General features: G+C 48.9%; 1 protein-coding gene across 3 annotated transcripts in view; it reads right to left on the bottom strand.

Annotated features, from left to right (window-relative positions):
* Nucleotides 1–19,164, bottom strand: part of CKAP2L (cytoskeleton associated protein 2 like) — a 36,305-nt gene extending 17,141 nt beyond the window's left edge. The window contains exons 1-3 of one of the 3 annotated variants that reach the window (XM_077805815.1): nt 19,080–19,164; nt 7,833–7,899; nt 1,848–1,914 (exon numbers count right to left, since the gene is read on the bottom strand). In XM_077805815.1, the coding sequence (XP_077661941.1) occupies nt 1,848–1,914; nt 7,833–7,899; nt 19,080–19,110 (165 nt within the window). In that variant the 5' untranslated portion in view covers nt 19,111–19,164. Of the gene's footprint in view, nt 1–1,847; nt 1,915–3,443; nt 3,844–7,832; nt 7,900–19,079 lie in introns of those variants that run through there. The other 2 variants (XM_077805817.1, XM_077805816.1) reach the window with 2 other exon arrangements.
* Between the last annotated feature and the right edge of the window lie 1,227 nt (nt 19,165–20,391).

Here is a 20,391-nt window from a genome sequence, read left to right on the forward strand (position 1 = left end):
CTGAATTTAATGCTTATTGACTAGAGGTCTTCAGCATTTTTAATATATTTAGTAAGAAAAGATTTGTATTTAATTGCCTCTTATGCCAAGCTAGCTAGCACTCTATTGACACCAATCTCTTTAGGGCAAGGAATCCATTTTATTGTGTCAGATTTCAGAGTGGGTAGCCGTGTTAGCCTTTATCAGCAAAAACAACAGGAGTCCTTGTGGCACCTTACAGACTAACAAATTTATTTGGGCATAAGCTTTCGTGGGCTAAAACCCACTTCATCAGAGGCAGGAGTGAAAAATACAGTAAGCAGTATATATATTACAGCACATGAAAAGATGGTTTCCGTACCAAGTTGGGGTGTGTGTGTGTGTGTGGAGGGGTCAGTGCTAATGTGGCCAGTTCAATCAAGGTGGAAGGGACCTATTCTAAACAGTTGACAAGGGGTGAATATCAACAGAGGGAAAATTACTTTTTGTAGTGACCCAGCCACTCCTAGTCTTTATTCAGGCCTAACTTGTTGGTGTCTAGTTTGCAAATTAATTCCAGTTCTGCAGTTTCTCGTTGAAGTCTGTTTTTGAAGGTTTTTTGTTGAAAAATCACCACTTTTAAGTCTGTTATTGAGTGTCCAGGGAGATTGAAGTGCTCTCCTTCTGGGTTTTGAATGTTACAATTCTTGATGTCTGATTTGTGTCCATTTATTATTTTCCATAGAGACTGTGCAGTTTGGCCAATGTACATGGCAGAGGGGCACTGCTGGCATATCATAGAATCACAGAATATCAGGGTTGGAAGGGACCTCAGGAGGTCACCTAGTCCAACCCCCTGCTCAAAGCAGGACCAATCCCCAACTAAAGCATCCCAGCCAGGGCTTTGTCAAGCCTGACCTTAAAAACCTCTGAGGAAGGAGATTCCACCACCTCCCTAGGTAACACATTCCAGTGTTTTACCACCCTTCTAGTGAAAAAGTTTTTCCTAATATCCAACCTAAACCTCCCCCACTGCAACTTGAGACCATTACTCCTTGTTCTCTTATCTGCTACCACAGAGAACAGTCTAGATCCATCCTCTTTGGAACCCCCTTTCAGGTAGCTGAAAACAGCTATCAAATCCCCCCTCACTCTTCTCTTCCACAGACTAAACAATCCCAGTTCCCTCAGCCTCTTCTCATAACTCATGTGTTCCAGTCCCCTAATCACTTTTGTTGCCCTCCGCTGGACACTTTCCAATTTTTCCACATCCTTCTTGTAGTGTGGGGCCCAAAACTGGACACAGTACTCCAGATGAGGCCTCACCAATGTCGAATAGAGGGGAACGATCACGTCCCTCGATCTGCTGGCAATTCCCCTACTTATACATCCCAAAATGCCATTGGCCTTCTTGGCAACAACGGCAAACTGTTGACTCATATCCAGCTTCTCGTCCACTGTAACCCCTAGGTCCTTTTCTGCAGAACTGCTGCCAAGCCATTCGGTCCCCAGTCTGTAGCGGTGCATGGGATTCTTCCGTTCTAAGTGTGGGATTGTGCGCTTGTCCTTGTTGAACCTCATCAGATTTCTTTTGGCCTAATCCTCTAATTTGTCTAGGGCCCTCTGTATCCTATCCCTACCCTCCAGCGTATCTACCTCTCCTCCCAGTTTAGTGTCATTTGCAAACTTGCTGAGGGTGCAATCCACACCATCCTGATATGTGCCACCATATTATGGCATATATCACATTGCGAGATGTGCAGGTGAATGAGCCCCTGATGGTGTGGCTCTTATTGTGTGTTTCTACAGAGCCCCTAACCATGTCTGGGCTGATTCCAACATAGAATACAAATCTAGAGTGTCATAAGAGAAAGGTCTTTTCTACTTACAGGCCCTGATTTAGAAAGTGGTGGTAACTGTGGATTTGGCTGATTGGTCCGGTCCTTTAAATAGGGTCTATAGAAATCAAACAAAATATCAATGTACCAAACAGGGTGTTGGATGAAGGATTAAACATTAGGCAACAATTCAAAAGCAGTTTTAGTGTTAGCAGTTTCTGAGAAGCTTTTTAATAGCAGAGACCAGTTAGTAAACTGTGTGCCACTGGCAGAGCAGGTGCCAGCTCACGCCAGAGCCCCATGTCAATTCACTTATGTATTAGTATAGATCAAAGTGACTGTTAAATGTATGTGTGACACTCTGTACCCTAAAGCAACACCCTGGCAACCCCCTATTTACCATGGTGATAGGATTATGATATGTTTTGTACAAAGCATTCCTTGTAAGGTATCATTTTAAAAGTCTTAATCTGTTGAACATTAATATCCTGTGGAATTGTATGTGCTATTCATTGTATGTGGAGTTATGGAGTTTTGCTGTGTGTGTGTTACTGAAAACTGTTGTGAAGTTGGAAACACCCACATCCAGCCTTTCAGGTACAACAATGGAGGAACCAGGTGCGCTAATGGCCCATTAAAGGGACTACATACTCACAAGGACTGTCCCAGGAACCATATACAATGGAGACTTCTCAGAGATAGCACCTATTGAGACTGCTTGCCTCACATCATAGCAAAGGATCTTTCCAGCAAGCTGGAAGAAGCTATAAAATGGGGAAGTGACATCATCGTTTGTCCTCACTCCCCTCACAACTCAACATCTGGAAACACATCTGGAGAACAAAGACTGAACTGGGGAGGCGGTTCGAGGATGAAAAGAGAACTCCCACCCCCTGTGTATGAAGGAACTATACCATTAGGGTGAGACACTGCTTGATTTAAATCATGTCTAGTTTATAGAACGCAAATTGTGATTTTACTTTTATTTCTTGGGTAACCAATTTTGATCTGTATGCTTATTACTTATCACTTAAAATCTATCTTTCTGTAGTTAATAAATCTGTTTTATATTTTACCTAAAACAATGTGTTTTGGCATAAAGTGCCTGGGAAATCTGCTCAGGAACAAGAGCTGGTGCATGTCCTCTCCACACTAAGGGAATGGTGGACTGGGTTATAAACTTACACTGGTCAGGCTTCTGTCCAGGGCAAGACAGTACAGTTCTGGGGTCCTAAACTGGGGAGCTGTGGGGAATTGGCTGGAGCCTCTTTAGTGTTGGTTCATGAGTGGTTGGCAAAAACATTCATGTATCACAGCTTGGTGTGTCGCTGCCTATGGATTTTTTTTTTTTTTTTAAATTGAAGTGAAGATATATTTACCATTGAAATAAACTGGCATTGGAGGCTAGGGCATAGGCAGTTGTGAGCCAGATCTAATGCTGCAGCAGCCAGCGTGAATGCTAGATACAAACCCCAGGAAAGGCACAGCACTAACATGTCCAGGGCAGTTCTCCCTACTTCTCATGAGGCTTGAAACAGCCAAGCACCCACATGGGGTGCAGAAGGTGAGAACCACAGCAGCCATGTTAGGCCTGGAGGGTTATTCCATCTCCACGTCCTGCAAAGGGAGTTGCTGTTAGTTTCTCACCCATGGTACCAGCTCCGGCACATGCGGGTCATAAGTCCATTTAGGAAAGATGCACTTGTACAGATTCAGCAGCACCATGTCCTGGGATTTCAGCTGTCCATCAATATGACACTTCATGTGACCATGAGTCCCTAGTGGCTCTGTGATTTGTCCTTTGTGGCCCCACTTGGTCCTCAGCTCCACTGGCTTAAACCACAGCACATCCTCTCTGTTAAAGAACAGCCATCTTGCTGAAGATTTTGAAAGGGTGACCACTGAGCACCAGCTGCTTGATGATGTGTTAAGTGCAGTACCTGGAGAGGTCTGGAGTTTGTAACAGCATCACAGTGTGAGAAGGAGCCCAGGTTGGTAAGCCAGAGGGCTCAATGGTACCCCAGTTCCAGGTTGCACCCCGGGGAACCTGTCACAATATCAGAGTGTATTTGGTGTTTAAACTTCATGAGAATGAATGGGACGTTTCTTGCATTGTTTTCACTTATCTGTATCCTGTTATAATGTGGTAGCAAACATTTACATTGTGTATATCCCTGTAACAAAATAACCCATCAAAGGACAAGGACACCTTGTGAAATGCAAATGAAGAACTTTAACAGAAAAGTACTAATTTCAAAGCAAGTGATCATTGTGTGAGATGACCGAGGTCAAAGACCCAAAATGCATTCCTTGGTCATCAAAGGAAAAGCCCACGTGGGTATTAACACTGTCAGCTTGTGTTCTGTGAGAAGCAGCTATAAGTATGGATTCAAGGAAAGATCTTTCATCTCTGGATTGTTTGGACTCTTACAGGGAAGTGCACCAGTCAGAAAGCAGAAATCCCCCGAGACAATTGGAGTATCCTGAAAAGACTTTTGGGAAACTGGCAGTTTATTATATCACTGCCACCATTTGGAATGACAAACTGTGACTTATCTGTCAACATATTTTACCTGCTTTAACCTCTCAATAATTCTTATTTCCCTTTCTTAGCTAATAAAACTTAGTTTACTACAGAATTGACTACCAGCGCTGTCTTGAGTGTAAGATATAGAGCACCAGTTGATTTAGGGTAAGTGACTAGTCTCTTGGGACTAGAAGCAACCTAAATGTGATGTGATTTTTGGTGTAGACAACCATTTTATCACAAAGTCCAATTTTGTCTGGGTGGCAAGATACACTGGAGAGTCTAAGGCCTGGTCTACGCTTGCAAGTTTTTGCACTAAAAAAGTCAGCTTTTTGCACTGAAACAAAGAGGCATCCACACTGACAAGTCATTTTTTGCACCCAAACTCCTCAGTTGCAGCGCTGTAAAGAACCATCCCAATGATAGACATAAGGCCTTTTGCGCTGAGGCTTTAATACTGTAGTGCCAGTGTGAACGCCTTGGTTGCTTTTATCACTGCAATTGGCCTCCGGAAGTGTCCCACAATGCCTGCAGTGACCACTCTTCTCATTGTTTTGAGCTCAGCAGCCCTGCAGGCATGCATCCCTCCCCTTTCAAAGCTCCTTTCTGATGTTCTGACAGCCTGGGCTGCTGTGCTGCTCTGGGACATAGAGCAAATCATTATTGAGGAATGCTCCTGCTATCTCCCACAACAGGAACAGAGGCAGGCAGGGGTGCATATGTATGTGTGACAGTGAGAGAGACTGTGCTATGCAGAGCTGCGGGGGGGGGGGGGGGGGGGGGGAGGGCAGCTGAGTTTGGGGTCTCCCCCTCCCCATGTCTCAGGACTGATTACTTCCAGCGCCTGTCTGAATTTATGAGACAGCATGCCAACACTCTCCTGCAACACACGATGTCTGTCTTCTCCCCCTACACACACTTGCTGTCACACACTGTCCCCCCCGCCCCATGTCAGTTGAAAAGCAGCTGGCAATGGAATTGAGAAACCTACATCATGTGAGGCTGTACCTACCCTGTGAGGTATTGCAAATCCTTCCCAAAGCACCCTGCGGCCAGTTGCACAGTGGAATAGCTACCACAGCTGCTCCAGCAACACAAGGAGCTAGTGTGGACATGCAACAGCGCTTTTAATTGAAGTGCTTTAAAAATGGTATAACTTTTCGCATAAAAACTTACCAATGTAGACATACTGTAAGGCAGGGGTGGGGAACCTCCAGCCCCCTACTTAATTTCATCTGGCCTGCGGCAATTTCATCTGGCACTGGCTGGAAGCCCTGAGCCTCGGTGCCCCCTCCATGGGGCTGGAACGGCAAGCGCTGGCTCGCCCCACTGTGTGTGGAAGCTAGGATGCCAGGCCTGTCGGTTAGCTATCTCTGCAGTCCTTTCTAGGCACAGGGGTGATCAGGGAAGCTCCAAGTCCATGTGCGCCTATCCCTGCCTGCACCATACAGAGCAACCTGGCCACATCAGGAGTGGCACAGGGCTAGGGCAGGGAGAGGAGCCCGCTACACTGCCACCTGAGGTAAGCGGCACCTGGCCAGAGCCCAGACCCCTCACCCCCTCCTGCACCCCAACCCCCGGCCCAAGCCCTGAGCCCCCTCCTGCACTCCAACCCACTCCCAGAGAAAGTACACCCAGCCCAAACCCCCTGCCCAAGGTCAAAACTCCCTCCCCCACCCTAACTCACTCACAGAGCCTGCACGTCCACTCTGAACTCCCTGCCCCAGCCATGAGCCCCCTCCTGCACCCCAACCCCTTGCCCCAGCCCTGAGCCCCCTCCCACACCCCAATCCCCTCCCAGAGCCTGCACCCCAACCCCCTACCCTAGCCCGCTCCCTGAACCCCTCATTTCTGGCCCCACCCTGGAGCCTAGTGGAAACCCTGACGGCCCCTCGCCCCCCGACAGGGCTGTGTGGGCCCCATGACTGATTTTTCTCTCGGTCAGTGGCCCCCCAATAGAAAAAAGGTTCCCCACCCCTGCCCTAAGGGGACTGTCTGTGACTCCATAATAAGACTCGTATAGTGATCCAGGAGTTCACATTTATTACTGGCTTGGTGAAATCTAATTATAGAACACACCACCAGCTTGGGGTGTCGGCCCTAAGAGAGGGACTCAGGGTCAGGAGCCACTCCAGACAGCATGACAAACTGTAGTGCAATATTAATAAAGATTACCAACTCAACAGGAATTTCTAGAGAGATTAATTTTTGCTCAGATACCACTTGGATGGTGGGATACAAGGGCCTAGATAGAGAATATATATCTGATCATAACTGTGCACTGACTAAGTGACTGAAAGATTATGGATTTTCTCCCCTCCCTACTAAGCTGTATTTCTGATCTTTAGGAACCGCCAAGCCATGCAGTCCTCGAGGCCCTCCACTACCATAGGCAACATATGGATTCAATTTTGGCCATTATTTGAAAGGCAGGAAGCAGTTTTCTAACCCTGGCTCCCAGCCCTTATTCCTCATCACCCCACAAACATGTATGAATTTTATTATTTTTATTTATTTATTTATTTTACAAAGAGGACTCACTTTTGCCATAGTACTAGTACCTGTCAACTGAATATTATGCCAGAATTAAAGAGTCAAGACGAGAAAGTCTCTAATGCCTCTCCTCTACCACCTCACACTATCTGAGCTATTTGCTTCCTCTCCTTGGTAGCATGACTTTAAAAATATTAGCACCAAATCTCCCCATATCACCTTCAAATTCCCCTGCTCTATTCTCTCCAGGTCACTGTTATTAGGTTCTGCTGCCTTATATTTTTACTACCTCTCTAATGTTGGCATCAGGCACAAAATGCAGTCATTGTGCAATTTACAAACCTCAATTAAAGACAGACAAAGCATTTACACAGAGTATAGTTGAAAGTCAACTAGAAATCTAGTCTTTTTTTTTTTAAAAGGTGAATTAAGAACAATTTCCGGTTCTACACCTGCTCCTTCCCACACGACTCCATCTGCCAATTGTGGCTTTACAACCTCATTTTTTAAAAGTGAAACGTTTTTCTGTGAGAGACCCCCACAGAAACAAGGGAAACTGACCAAGGCCGCTGTCCTCCAACAGGATTTCCTTAAGCATAAGAGTCTGTCCTCAGAAATCCTACTCCAGGATTGAGCCCTAACTCACAACGAATAAGATTTTTTTGTCAAATACACAGGGTGATTAATTTTTCAGTTACAGTAATCTTAGGTCTAACTATAGTCAACATATTCGGACCAGTGTAATTTGAGTCAACTATATCCCTTTAATGGGACAAAAAGACTCAAAAAATATATGAAGAGGCTATAACTAAGAAGAGATGATTCTGTTTTGTGACAGCAACTCTGTGGGGCCCACAACTTGAGAACCGTGGTAGTAAAATATGTTCCTCTTTGTAATTATAGGGGGCAGCTAAGCACAGGGAAACAGGAATTCTCAGCTAATCATTAACTGAGAATTCTGAAGTTAAATATTAGCAAGCAAGACAGGATTCAATTAAAAATTTGTTCAAACTCACTTTGTATTTGGACATTTCAGCTTTCCTTTAGCTGCTAAATACTCCTGAAGCTTGTTCTGCCGCTCTTCTGCAACGAGATCACAGTAAAGTATAATATACATTTTAAAAAAATCATAGGACTTAATATTTCTAACATATTAATGAGAGTGGCTGATTTGTTTTAATTCACATTTAAATTATTTTACCCTAAAACATCTCTTGGGCTCCCTTCTCTGCTGACTGCACTAGGCGACACTATTCCTAGAAATATGTCACTGAAATGGATGTACCATAAAACTAGTTTACATTTGTGGTGTTAATATTCAAGCTAACATCTGAAAGTAAGACTTGAGTTCTATAAGGCATAACAAAACAAGGTCTCATCTTTCAGATGAAAGTTTGTTTTGTTTGGGGTGATTTTGGGAGTACAGGGCAGGATGGTGCTGTGCTGAATTGTTCAAAGGTTAAACTAAAAAGGAGAACTGAGGCTATGTCTACACTACGGACCTTACAGAGGCAAAGGTCTCCTGTGTAGCAGCTCTATGACAGTGGGAGAGCGCTCTCCTGCCGGCATAATTAAACCACCTCCAATGAGTAGCAGTAGCTATGCCGGCAGGAGACACTCTCCCTCCAACATAACGCTGTCCACCCTGACGCTTTTGTTGGTGAAACTTATGTCAGTCAGTGGGGTGGTTTTCTCACACCCCTGACTGACAAAATTTTGCCAACAAAAGTGCTAGTGTAGACAAAGCGTAACATGATGCTTACTGCCATCACATAGTTCACTCTGTTTGTCTGTTATACCCCTTGCCCCACCTGGTGTCTGTCCTATCTATTTAGATTGTAAGCTTTTGGGGGCAGAAATCATCTACTACTGTTTGTACAGCGTCTAGCACAATGGGGTTGGCCCCTAGGCACTAGCATAACAAACATGTTAACTAAAATGAGTTAACAGATGCTTTCCCCCACCCCCAAAGTGAGTGTGACATTCCTCTCTGGTATTATCTGGACCAGTGATCTGCTAGGTTACTCCAGTCCTTGACTCTGGGAGCCAGCCTTACCCTTCTCTACTGTGAGAACCCCCATTCCTAGGCTGTTCTTGCACAGCCTCTGGCATGTAAGCTGCTCCTTGGATTGTGCAACCGAATGACACTAGCCAACATCTCCGGTCCCAGACACAACCCTAGGAAACCTCTGTCTTGCAGTGTCCAGGTATGCCCGCTGGACGCTGCAAGCTTATATAAGTTCGTCAGTTTAACAAAGATATTGATATGTTATCAGGCTTGTTAGCCGAAAGGGAGTCTGACACGCTTCAAACCAAACGCACTGCTTCTGGTAGAACAAACAAATTTATTAACTACGAAAGATAGGTTTTAAGTGATTATAAGTCAAAGCATAACAAGTCGGATTTGGCCAAATGAAATAAAAGCAGAACGTGTTCTAAGCTGATTTTAACACTTCCAGCACCCTTACAATCTTAGGGCATGGCTACACTTGCAGATGTAGAGCGCTTTGAGTTAAACCAGCCCTTGGAGACCCCAGCAGGGAAGCACTGCAGTCTGTCCACACTGACAGCAACAAGCGCACTGGCGTGGCCACATCTGCAGCGGCACTGGGAGCGGTGCATTATGGGCAGCTATCCCACAGAGCACCTCTTCCCATTCTGGCGCTGTGGCTTGTGGGAAGGGGGTGGGGCATTCTGAGTCCTGTCCCAATGCCCCGTGATGCATCGCTTCGCATCCCAGCAATCCCTGTGATTCCATCCACATTTGGCGCCATCTTTCAACGTTTTTTGTACTGCGCGCGCTGTCTTCCCTTTCGGTCTGCGGGAACGGATGCCGAACTGCTGAGGAATATGCTGATGGGTCTCGCCAGCATGTCATGAATTGCAGTCGAGTTACTCCTTAAGCTGCAAACTGACAGTGAGGAGTCTGACGATGTCGACTCGCATAACGCATACAACATGAAATTGCTTGTGACATTCACGGACATGCTCACCACAGTGGAACGCTGCTTTTGGGCTTGGGAAACAAGCACCGAATGGTGGGATCACATCGTCATGCAAGTCTGGGATGATGAGCAGTGGCTGCAGAACTTTCAGATGAGAAAAGCCACTTTCATGGGACTGTGTGCTGAGCTCACCCCCACCCTGCGGCGCAAGGACACAAGATTGAGAGCTGCCCTGCCAGTGGAGAAGTGGGTGGCTATTGAAATCTGGCAACTCCAGACAGCTACTGATCGGTCACTAACCAGTTGGGATTGGGAAAGTCGACTGTTGGAATCGTGTTGATGCAAGTTTGCAGGGCCATTATTTGCATCCTGCTCAGAAAAACCGTGACTCTGGGTAACGTGCATGACATTGTGGCCGGCTTTGCACAAATGGGTTTCCCTAACTGCTGAGGGGTGATAGATGGGACGCACATTCCAATTCTGGCACCAGCCCACCTAGCCGCCAAGTATGTAAATGGGAAGGGATATTTTTCTATGATTCTTCAGGTGCTTGTGGATCACTGTGGACATTGACATTAACGCAGGCTGGCCTGGAAAGTTGCATGACGCACGCATCTTTCGGAACACTGGCCTGTTCAGGAAGCTGAAAGCCAGGACTTTCTTCCCAGACCGGAAGATCACCGTAGGGGAAGTCGAAATGCCCATTGTGATCCTTGGAGACCCCACTTACTCTTTAATGCCGTGACTCATGAAACCCTACACAGAGAGCCTTGACAGCAGCAAGGAGCGGTTCAACAACAGGCTGAGTTGGTGCAGAATGGCTGTGGAGTGTGCTTTTGGCCATTTAAAGGGCTGCCGGTGCTGTCTGTATGGGAAGCTGGACCTGGCCGATGACATCATCCCCATGGTTATATCCACATGCTGTACCGTCCATAACATTTGTGAAGGGAAGGGTGAAAGATTCACTCGGGCATGGACCTCGGAGGTTCAACACCTGGAGGCTGAATTTGAACAGCCAGAGACCAGGGCTATTAGAGGGGCCCAGCGCAGGGCTGCAAGGATTAGGGATGCGTTGAGGGAGCAATTTGAGGCTGAAAGCCACAAGTAATGTTTGTTGCCCTGCACGGGAGTGAAGTGCAGCAGTTCCAATGTTAGTAGGAATCTGTGTTTGCTATGTATGATGCACTGACTTGCAGTGCCCGTTGCTTTCCTGGGCTATGGTATCTTTTACTTAATGCAGTAATAAAGAATGTTTTCAAAGCCAAAAAATTCATTTATTGAAAAGAAACACACCTGCTTGGGAAACAGAAACGGAATGACACATCTGTGCTGTGTGGCACGAGGGAAGGGAGTGGGGTGGGGAACAGGACAATCATGGATTTGTGTATGTCCTGTTATCATACTCAGCCTTCGTGTCTGGAGTGCCATGCAATGAGTGCTGCACTTCAGGCTAGCTAAAATGCATGGTGATGGGGGTTGAGTGCAGTGGGTAAGGGTCGTAGTTTGCAGGGCTGGGTGGTGAAGCTACAGGTGCTGGAGGCAGCTGGTGGCGATAAGAACCTGGATGTTGGGAAAAGTGGGTTGGCGGTGACATGGGGGCACAAGGGAAAGTTTTGGGAGAAGGGCTGCAGGGGGCGCAGGCATGGAAGTTCTCCACCTGCAGTGCTACGAGTGCCTGTATCAAGTCTGCTTGGCGCTTCATGATGCTTAGCGGCCGCTCCGTGCTTTGGTGCTGGCGATCTGCATTCTGCTGGTGGACCCTCCTTTCACTCTCCTGCCACTCCTGCACTTTTTGATTTTCATTAAGGACTGCTGCATGACTTCATGCAGCATGTCCTCTTTGCTTCTTCACGACACTTTCTGACTTTTTGGAGTCTTTCGGTCGTTGATAATAAGGACGGCTGGGATCTCAAGGTTGCATCTGTAAAGCCAAAATGCAACACTTAACGTAGGCAGCATTGTTCACACCAGACAGAGCAATGATTCGGATGTACTTAAAGACAAGTACAGTGTACACAATAGCAGAAATTGCCCGTCCCAAAGCGAGCGTACATAACCCACAGGAGTCCCAAAATGATGAGTAAGCACAGGGGCAAGGGGGACTGATTGTTTTACAGCCGTACTGTCCTCTGGGGTTCTGTGCCTTGGGGAGAGCCAACAGCTGCAGGAGGACCTTATACTGAACACTATCCCCACATTTTCCACAGGATGAGTTCATCCTGGAAGATATCTCGCTGCTGAGGGTGACCTGGGAAGCAAGGGAGGGTCTTCTACTACAATGCGGCTTCCGCTCTGGCCCATATACAGCTTGCCTGTGTGCAGCAATAGTCCCCCCAGCCCACCACGGCACAGTGGTGCGGACATGTTAGCCTTACTGGAACAAGGAGCACAGTAGCTCTGCTAAGGAACCTGCGCAAGCGGATTCCCCAGCTTCTGCATGAGACCTTTGAAGAGATCACTGAGGCCAATTACCACAATGTGAGAGAGCACATCAATGCCCTATTCCGCATCTAGGCATGCATGCGGCCCTACCCTCCTAGCCCCAAGAGCCCGCACCAAACAACTTCCTTCCCAAAATAAAAGCCGCTTACCGGGAACGTCCTCTGCTGTTTGATCTTCCCCAAGCACCGTCCGCTGCGACCGGCTACCTTCCTCCTGGCTTGAAAACAGCTCCTGGCTGCATGCATCTAGGGATGCCAGGCTGTCCCCCTCTTTCTCAGCACGCTCGCTCCCGCTTTCCTCCTCCTGCCTTGTTGAACTGGGCTCTGAAGTGTACCTGGTGGTCTTCGGAGTGGAGGTGGGGTCGCCCCCAAGTATTGCGTCCATCTCTTTGTAGAAACGGCAGGTCACAGAGGCAGCACCACAGTGGCGGTTTGCCTCCTGCGCTTTGTGGTAGGCATTCCGCAGCTCCTTCACTTTAACCCTGCACTGCAGTGTGTCCCGCTCATGGCTCCTTTCCATCATGTCCCTTGATGTCTGCCGGAAGGTACTGTAATTCCTACAGCTGGAGCGCAGCTGGGACCTGACAGCTTCCTCCCCTCAAACACTGAGGAGGTCCAGCACCTCGCCATTGCTCCATAGCGGGGATCGCCTAGCAGGTGGAGGCATGGTTACCTGGAAAGATTCACCAAGAGCACTCCACGCCTGGCTAAGCCAACAGGAAGGGGATTTTCAAAATTCCCAGAGAATTTAAAGGGTGGGCCTGACAGTTGGTCACCTGAGGGCAGGGCAGTAGAGTTCAAAGTGATGACCAGAGTGGCTAGAACAGGCATTGTGGGACACTACTGGAGGCCGATCCGAGCGCATTAATAGACCAGGGCATCCACACTGGCGCCGCGATGCTCCAGCTGGGGCCCAACAAGCGTTCTGCTTCTCAGAGGTGGATTATCAGGAGTGCTCCAGCCGTGGAGTCCAGGCGCTCTACGTGCCTTGCCAGTGTGAACACGTCAGGGGTTAGGGTACCCTGGGCTGCTTTAATGCACTCTAACTTGCAAGTGTAGCCAAGCCCTTAGATCAAGGATGGGCAAAATTTTTGGCCTGAGGGACACATCGGGTTTCCAAAATTGTATGGAGGGCCAGTTAGGGGCGGCCGTGTCTCCCCAAACAGCCAGGCGTGGCCCAGCCCCCACCTCCTATCCGAACCCCCAGCTTCTAACCCCCCGACAGCTCCCTGGGACTCCTGCCTCATCCAACCCCCCCTGCTCCGTGTCCCCCCCACCCCTGACTGCCCCCTGCCACCCCATCCAACTCCCCGCTCCTTCCTGACTGCCCTCCCGGGACCCCTGCCCCATCCAACCCCCCTGTTCCCCGCCCTCTGACCGCCCCAACCCCTATCCACACCGCCGCCCTTGACCACCACCCCCTGCCCTCTATCCAACCCCCCCCGCTCCCTTACTGTGCTGCCTGGAGCACCGGCTCAGGCCGCGGCTCTGCAACTGCACTTCCCGGCAACCCAGAGCACAAGGCTGAGAGGGAGGGAGAACAGTGGGGGAGGGCCCGGGGGCTAGCCTCCAGGGCCAGGACTCAGGGGGCCGGGAAGGAGGGTCCCGCAGGGCAGATGTGGCCCACGGGCCGTAGTTTGCCCATCTCTGCCTTAGATGCTTCTCACCACAGGCTGGCTGGTTGCCCTTCAGCCAGGCTCTCCCCTTTGATCAGTGCTTTAGTCACTTTGTGTAGATGTAGGTGGAAGAGAGAGGAAGCATGGCAAACATCTCTCCCTTTTATCATGTTCTTTCTTCCCTCTTGGCTTTGCCCCCACCCTTCAGAGTCATGTGAGCATTACCTCATCACAGTCCCAAACTGACCAAAAGAAGGGGGTGTGTGACTCACTGAGAGTCCAACCGATCCTTTGTTGCTGCAAAGGACGCTGGCCTAGGGCTCCTGTGAGGCTGGACTGGGTTTGTCCCATACATGCCCTGATGAGGTGTGAACTGCCTCTTTGCTCTTAGAGAGTTTTTGCCTGGGCTTATTTTAAGTCATGAAGACACATTTTCAGCCTCCTAACTATATACATGAAATTATAACCCATAACATTACTATAACATTGTTGTAACAACAATTATGGTAACATCACTATAACAACAACGCTCAGTGCATCATGAGCCTTCTGAAGACACTCGACATGACACACTTTGCACTAGATACCACACAATCATTTTACAAGGATGAACATGGGGGTGCTAGGTGTTCCCCCTGAGGTACAGAGCATCACAGTGAGTCTTGCCTAAAATTTCTTCTCCCTCAGTTATTTAATTTTCATCTTCTTAAGTCATAAGTCACTAGTTCTCTACTCATCCAGAGTCCTCTACTAAAAATGGGCTAGACAAGACCGGATGTCTAATATTAAAAAGACAACCAGAAAAAAATATAGAACTCCTAACCTTTATTTATGCAAATAACCAAAAAGAGCACAATTTTCTCTTCTTTGTAGGCTAACACTTAATTTCAAACTCTTTAGACAAACCTCAGTGATGTTAGGCAACAGTTAAAATTCAGTTAGTCATGAGACAGAAACCCACCTAACTAACAAGCAGAAACACCGGAAGCCCAAGGACACTGACAATTGTAAACACTTGATAAACTTATATGGTCAAATGTCCGCCTGGTAACTCAGCTCTTAGAACAGAACAAACACTCCCTTCACAGCCCTCCGGATATCTGTAAACACTCACCCCCACCCCATCCCTTTGCCTTAAGGTAGTCATGAATAATTAACGCAATCAAAACAGTTTGATGCATATGTTCTGTTCCTGTCACTGTTATGTTAAGTGTGTTCTCTGTCTCTGAAACAATGTTTGCTTCTGTAAGAACAAAATAAATGCAAATGAAGTGATAAAAGAAAGGTATATAATTGGTCACTGTAACCCCACACCTTTGAAGCTGTTTACCAGTCTTCCTGGTACCATGAATAAATCCTCCTTCCATAGGCGCCAACTCCATGGGTGCTCCAGAGCTGGAGCACCCACGGGGAAAAATTGGTGACTGCTCTGCACCCACTAGCAGCTCCCGCCCCCCCAGCTCACCTCCGCCTCCTCCCCTGAGGGCGCCGCCGCATCTTGCTTCTCCCCCTGGCTCCCAGCGCTTGCATCGCGAAACAGCTGTTTTGCGGCAGCAAGCACTGGGAGGGAGGGGGGAGGAGGGGGAATGTGGCGTGCTCAGGGGAGGAGTCCAATAGGGGCATGGAGGAGGCAGAGTTGGGGCGGGGACTTTGGGGAAGGGGTTGGAATGAGGGCGAGGCAGGGGTGGAGTTGGGGCAGGGGGGCACAAGCACCCACTAGCGCCAGGAAAAGTTGGCGCCTGTGCCTCCTTCGGTATTGTCTGTGCCTGCCAGATTCTTGGGGAAAAGAATCTCCTTGCCTAACAGATTGGCGCAGCGAGCAGGGTGTGATCGGGAATCCTCGGAGAGTTTCTCACAACTAGGGATAGAGGTGAGTACTCTTTTACTAGCGTGCACCTTGGTTTGGGACTCCCTGAAACACCCCTTCACCCCCCTTCTTAATACAAACCACATATAGGACGCACAGACAAGAGGACTGAACGGGACTGTGTTTGTGGCCAAGGTTTTTGGGGTGCAGAGATTGCTGGAGGCGAAGGCTGCAGTGCCAAGGTTTTTGGGATGCAGGGATTGCCGGAGGTGAAGGCTGTACCGCCAGGTACTGAACACCAGAGTGCATGCTGCAGTAGACTGAGTACAAGGGTATGCTCAGTCGGTCTCCCCTGAAGCGCAGCTTAAGTGGGTTTGAGGAAGCTGGGATACGATGTTGTATGAGTTGCCCCAGAATGTGTCAACTATACCCTCTATGGGAGGGGGACTTGTTGTCATGCCCCAGGGTGCACCAATGATACCCTCTACAGGAGGGAAACTCATTGACTGGCCCCAGGGAACATCAATGATGCCCTCTACAAGAGGGCGACTCATTGATTTTATAAAAGGAAAACATGAAAAGGTTCAAAAGTTGATGGCAAAAGATGGATGGAATGAGGGTAGGAGTACAATGGATAGTGTGTTGTGGTGATCTGGTCAGACGAAAGGAAGATTAGAGAAGGGGATTGTAATACTATACTGTGAATATGAAAGGAAATTACGGGAATTAGAAATGCTCCAAAAGACTCTTACATCAGAGCTGAAGCAAAAAACAGATTTAAACCACATATTAAGTAAGCTTCAAGCAGAAAACAATACTCTGAAAGCAAAAATAAAAGAAACCAGCTCCTCTTCACGCCGTACTGCTGCTAGCATACAACAGAAGGGTAATTTTACTGACCCTGATTCAAGCAGCGATACTGAAAAAGACCAAAACTAAATTAATTGGAATTACCTTGAAAAACAAATCCAAGACTGGAACCTGGCACACATGGGGAAAAACTGGGATAATTGGCCTCCTCCCTCTCCTCCTCCTCCACCAGACTTAAGTGCCAGCACTCCCCTTGGCCCCTCTCCAAGTAACCACACCATGGTCAGGGTCAGCAGATAACAGAGTGGCTCATAATACTTATAATTACACTCCTCTCCGCACAGAAGAAATGAAAGGCTTACTGAAAAATCTCCCTGATTTAAAGCCCAAAGATCCAAATTTTTGAAAAAAATAAGTCAGATGGTTACCACCTATACATTACATCCCAGGGACCTTCATATCCTAACTAAGGCTAAATGCCTCGACCTTTCATGGGTCAAGAGCCTCTCAGAAGAGCACCGGAATGGCACTTGGGCCTCTGTCAAATTTAAATCAGAAAATGATATGATTCATGCCCGCACTGATTTTAAGGAAGCCATCCAAAACACCTTGGGGAACATAGCCAGTAATTGTGGGCCTCTGAACGTGAAGCCAGACAAGCTAAAGATATAAAAAGCCAGGCTGCTCAGACATTCATTGCCAGTTTTCAGGCCTTCAATCACCTTCATTTCAACCTGGGTGAATTCAATATCCTGGACCTAGAGTAAGAACATGAGTCACAGCTAAGTCAAGAGCAATCACACCCCCATCAATGGGCAGTACAGACGGCTCAGGCAGCTGGAATATGGAGCCTTTTATTTAGCACTCACTGTAACCAGGTGCTGTGTACAACCACTGCATTTGTGGTAACAGCAAAAAATAATGTAACCTGTTATAACTGTGGGTGTCTCGGACATACCCAAAAGAACTGCAGGTGCAAGGCCCAAAAGCCTAGTCAGGGACAGAATCATGGCCAGTTGAATCCCTATAGTACCTCACTGCCCTTTCAATCTGGTCCTGGTCCCAACCCCACCGCCCCCCCTACCTTGCAGTGTTTTGTATGTGGGGAGACCGGACATTGGGCAGCTGGATGCCCAAGCCGAGTAGCCTCGGGCAACCGGCCCCAAGTAATATCTCAACCAGCTGCCAACCCTAACCCAGCTGAATCCCTGCAGTACCTCACTAGCGTAGACCAGCCTAAAGATGTCTGTCATTGAAGTATATAGCTATTTCCATTTTATTATTTGCATTACCATAGTGCCTAGGACCCCCAGTATACTGTTGTGCCAAATGCCATGCAAATAGAACTAAAAGAGAATCCCTGACCCAAAGAGTTTACAACCTACTATAAGACTAGAGACAACAGACCATACAGACAGACAGATGGGGCAAAACATAAGGAAACAGAGACACCCTTAATTTGAGTCCCATAAAATAAAGAGGCAACATCATTCTGGAGAGAATGCCCTAGTGCAGCAGTTTGGGTGCCTGACTGTGAATATAGGGGAAGGTATTAGTCCAGTATGGCACACACAAATGCGTTTACTGACCAAAAAACGTAAAAGAAAAGAAGAAAAAACAACAGTTCAGTGTTCAGGCGTTTGGCATAAAGGGAATTCAAGGTGGAAACAGAATGAGGCATTAGACTAGAGCAGTGGTTCATTAGACTAGTACCAGGTGTACCCATGGGGATACATTGAGGTCTTCTAGGGAGTACATCAACTCATCTAGATATTAGCCTAGTTTTACAACAGGCTACATAAAAAACACTAGCAAAGTCAGTACAAATTAGGGATGTAAGTAGCATGTAAAAACAGTAACCATGTAACCGATTAAAATTCTATCGGTTACATAATTAAACATTTACCTGGGGAACTAGGGGTCCCAGTCACTGGCCCCCCACCCAGGGTCCCGCAGCCCAGAGAGACCCCAGGCACGCAGGGATGCCAGGCAGCAGCAGGTCCGGCAGCCCAGAGGGACCCTGGGCACCTGTGGCCAGCAGCCCCAAGCTACCTGGCCAGAGTTTAACCATTAACAGAAACCAGTAAGCATCAAGCTTATCAGTTAACCTCTTACATCCCGAGTACAAACTAAAATTTCATCTCGACAAGGAAATATTTATAGTGCTCTATATACCAGACACTGAGAGGTCAGTACAATACTTATATGCCAGTTGGTTTTACACTTATATGCTAAGGTGAGAGAGTCAGCAGGCGTTCAGTCACAGCGGGACTGTGACACCTTCACCTGTTTGGGGGGGACTTTGTAAACAGGCCGTTGCTAAGGGAGGGAAGGGGGGACGCAAGACCAGCGGTTCCTATACACGCCAAGAGAAGCACGGCTGCCCCCACCCAGCCCCTGACCCGCCGCCGCCGCTCCCGCCCGGGCAGCGCCCCGGGGCCCGCACGCAGCCCGGCCTCTCCCAGAAGCTGGGGGCGGGCGCCCCACAGCCCGGCGACCAGCGATGGGGCCGCCCGCGCCGCGCAGGCCCCTGAGGGAGGAGGAGGCGCCCCCCCCGCCGGGCCCCCGCACCTCAGCCCGGAGCCCGCCCTTCCTCCCCCCCAGCCCCAGCCGGGCGGCACCAGGGCTCCCAGCCCGCACTCACCCTGGGCGGCCGTGGCCCTCGCCCGCCCCATGGCGCCCCGGAGCTCTCCGCCGCAGCCCGGCAACGCGCCCCTGCCCGCCCCGCCCCGCCCCGCCCTTGCCGCAGCCGACCGTTCCTGCGCGCTCATTGGCCAGCGCCGCGTTCGAAGCAGCCAATAGGAGAGAAGACGAGCTTGAGGCCGTCCGCGGCGCCGGCGATTAGCTTGCGAGGCGCGCGAGCGGGACCGCGGGATGTCAATCGTGGGGTGCGCGCTCCGTTCCCGCCTCTTTTCTGAGGGGGCGGGGAGAAAGGCATCTCCCCAGCTGAAGTGGGACGGGGCTGGCTGTGGGACTGCAGGCCAGGCTTGGGATCAGGGCGCTCGGCGCTGTACACTGCACCCAAGGCACTGTGTCACTGCTGCGGGTGCCAACTTTCTGATGAGGACTAACAGATTTATTTAGTCTTTAAAGTGCTACCAGACTCCTCCTTGTTTTTGTGGATACAGACTAACGGCTACCCCTCTGATACTTGGCAACTTTCTAATAGTACAAAACCAAACCATTGGTTAGGGGTGGAATAGCTCGGTGGTTTGAGCATTGGCCTGATAAACCCAGGGTTGTGCGTTCAACCTTGAGGGGGCCATTTAGGGATCTGGGGCAAAAATTGGGGATTGGTCCTGCTTTGAGCAGGGGGTTGGACTAGATGACCTCCTGTGGTCCCTTCCAACCCTGAGATTCTAGGATTCTATAATACTCCTGCCCTGCCGCTGCTTGCTCCATCCTCCCTCACTTGCTCTCCCCCCACCCTCACTCACTTTCACAGGGCTGGGGTGCGGGAGGGGGTGTGGGCTCTGGATGGGGGTGGGGCTGGGGATGAAGAGTTTGAGGTGTAGGCGGGGCTCTGGGGTGGGGCAGAGGGTTGGGTTGTGGGAGGGTGAGGGCTCCATTTGGGGGTGCAAGCTCTGGGGTGGGGCCAGGGATCATAGAAGATTAAGGTTGGAAGAGACCTCAGGAGGTTAGCTAGTCCAACCCCCTGCTCAAAGCAGGACCAATACCAACTAAATCATCCCAGCCAGGGCTTTGTCAAGCCTGACCTTAAAAACCTCTATGGATGGACCTTCCATCACCTCCAGTGCTTCACACACTCCTAGTGAAACAGTGTTTCCTAATATCCACCCTAGACCTCCCCCACTGCAACTTGAGACCATTGCTTCTTGTTCTATCATCTGCCACCAGTGAGAAGAGCCGAGCTCCATCCTCTTTGGAACCCCCCTTCAGCGAGCTGAGGACTCCTATCACTCTTCTCTTCTGCAGATTAAACAAACCCAGTTCCC

This window comes from Eretmochelys imbricata, chromosome 26 (genome assembly GCF_965152235.1).
Source record: "Eretmochelys imbricata isolate rEreImb1 chromosome 26, rEreImb1.hap1, whole genome shotgun sequence".
In the NCBI taxonomy this organism is placed as follows: Eukaryota; Metazoa; Chordata; order Testudines; family Cheloniidae; genus Eretmochelys; species Eretmochelys imbricata.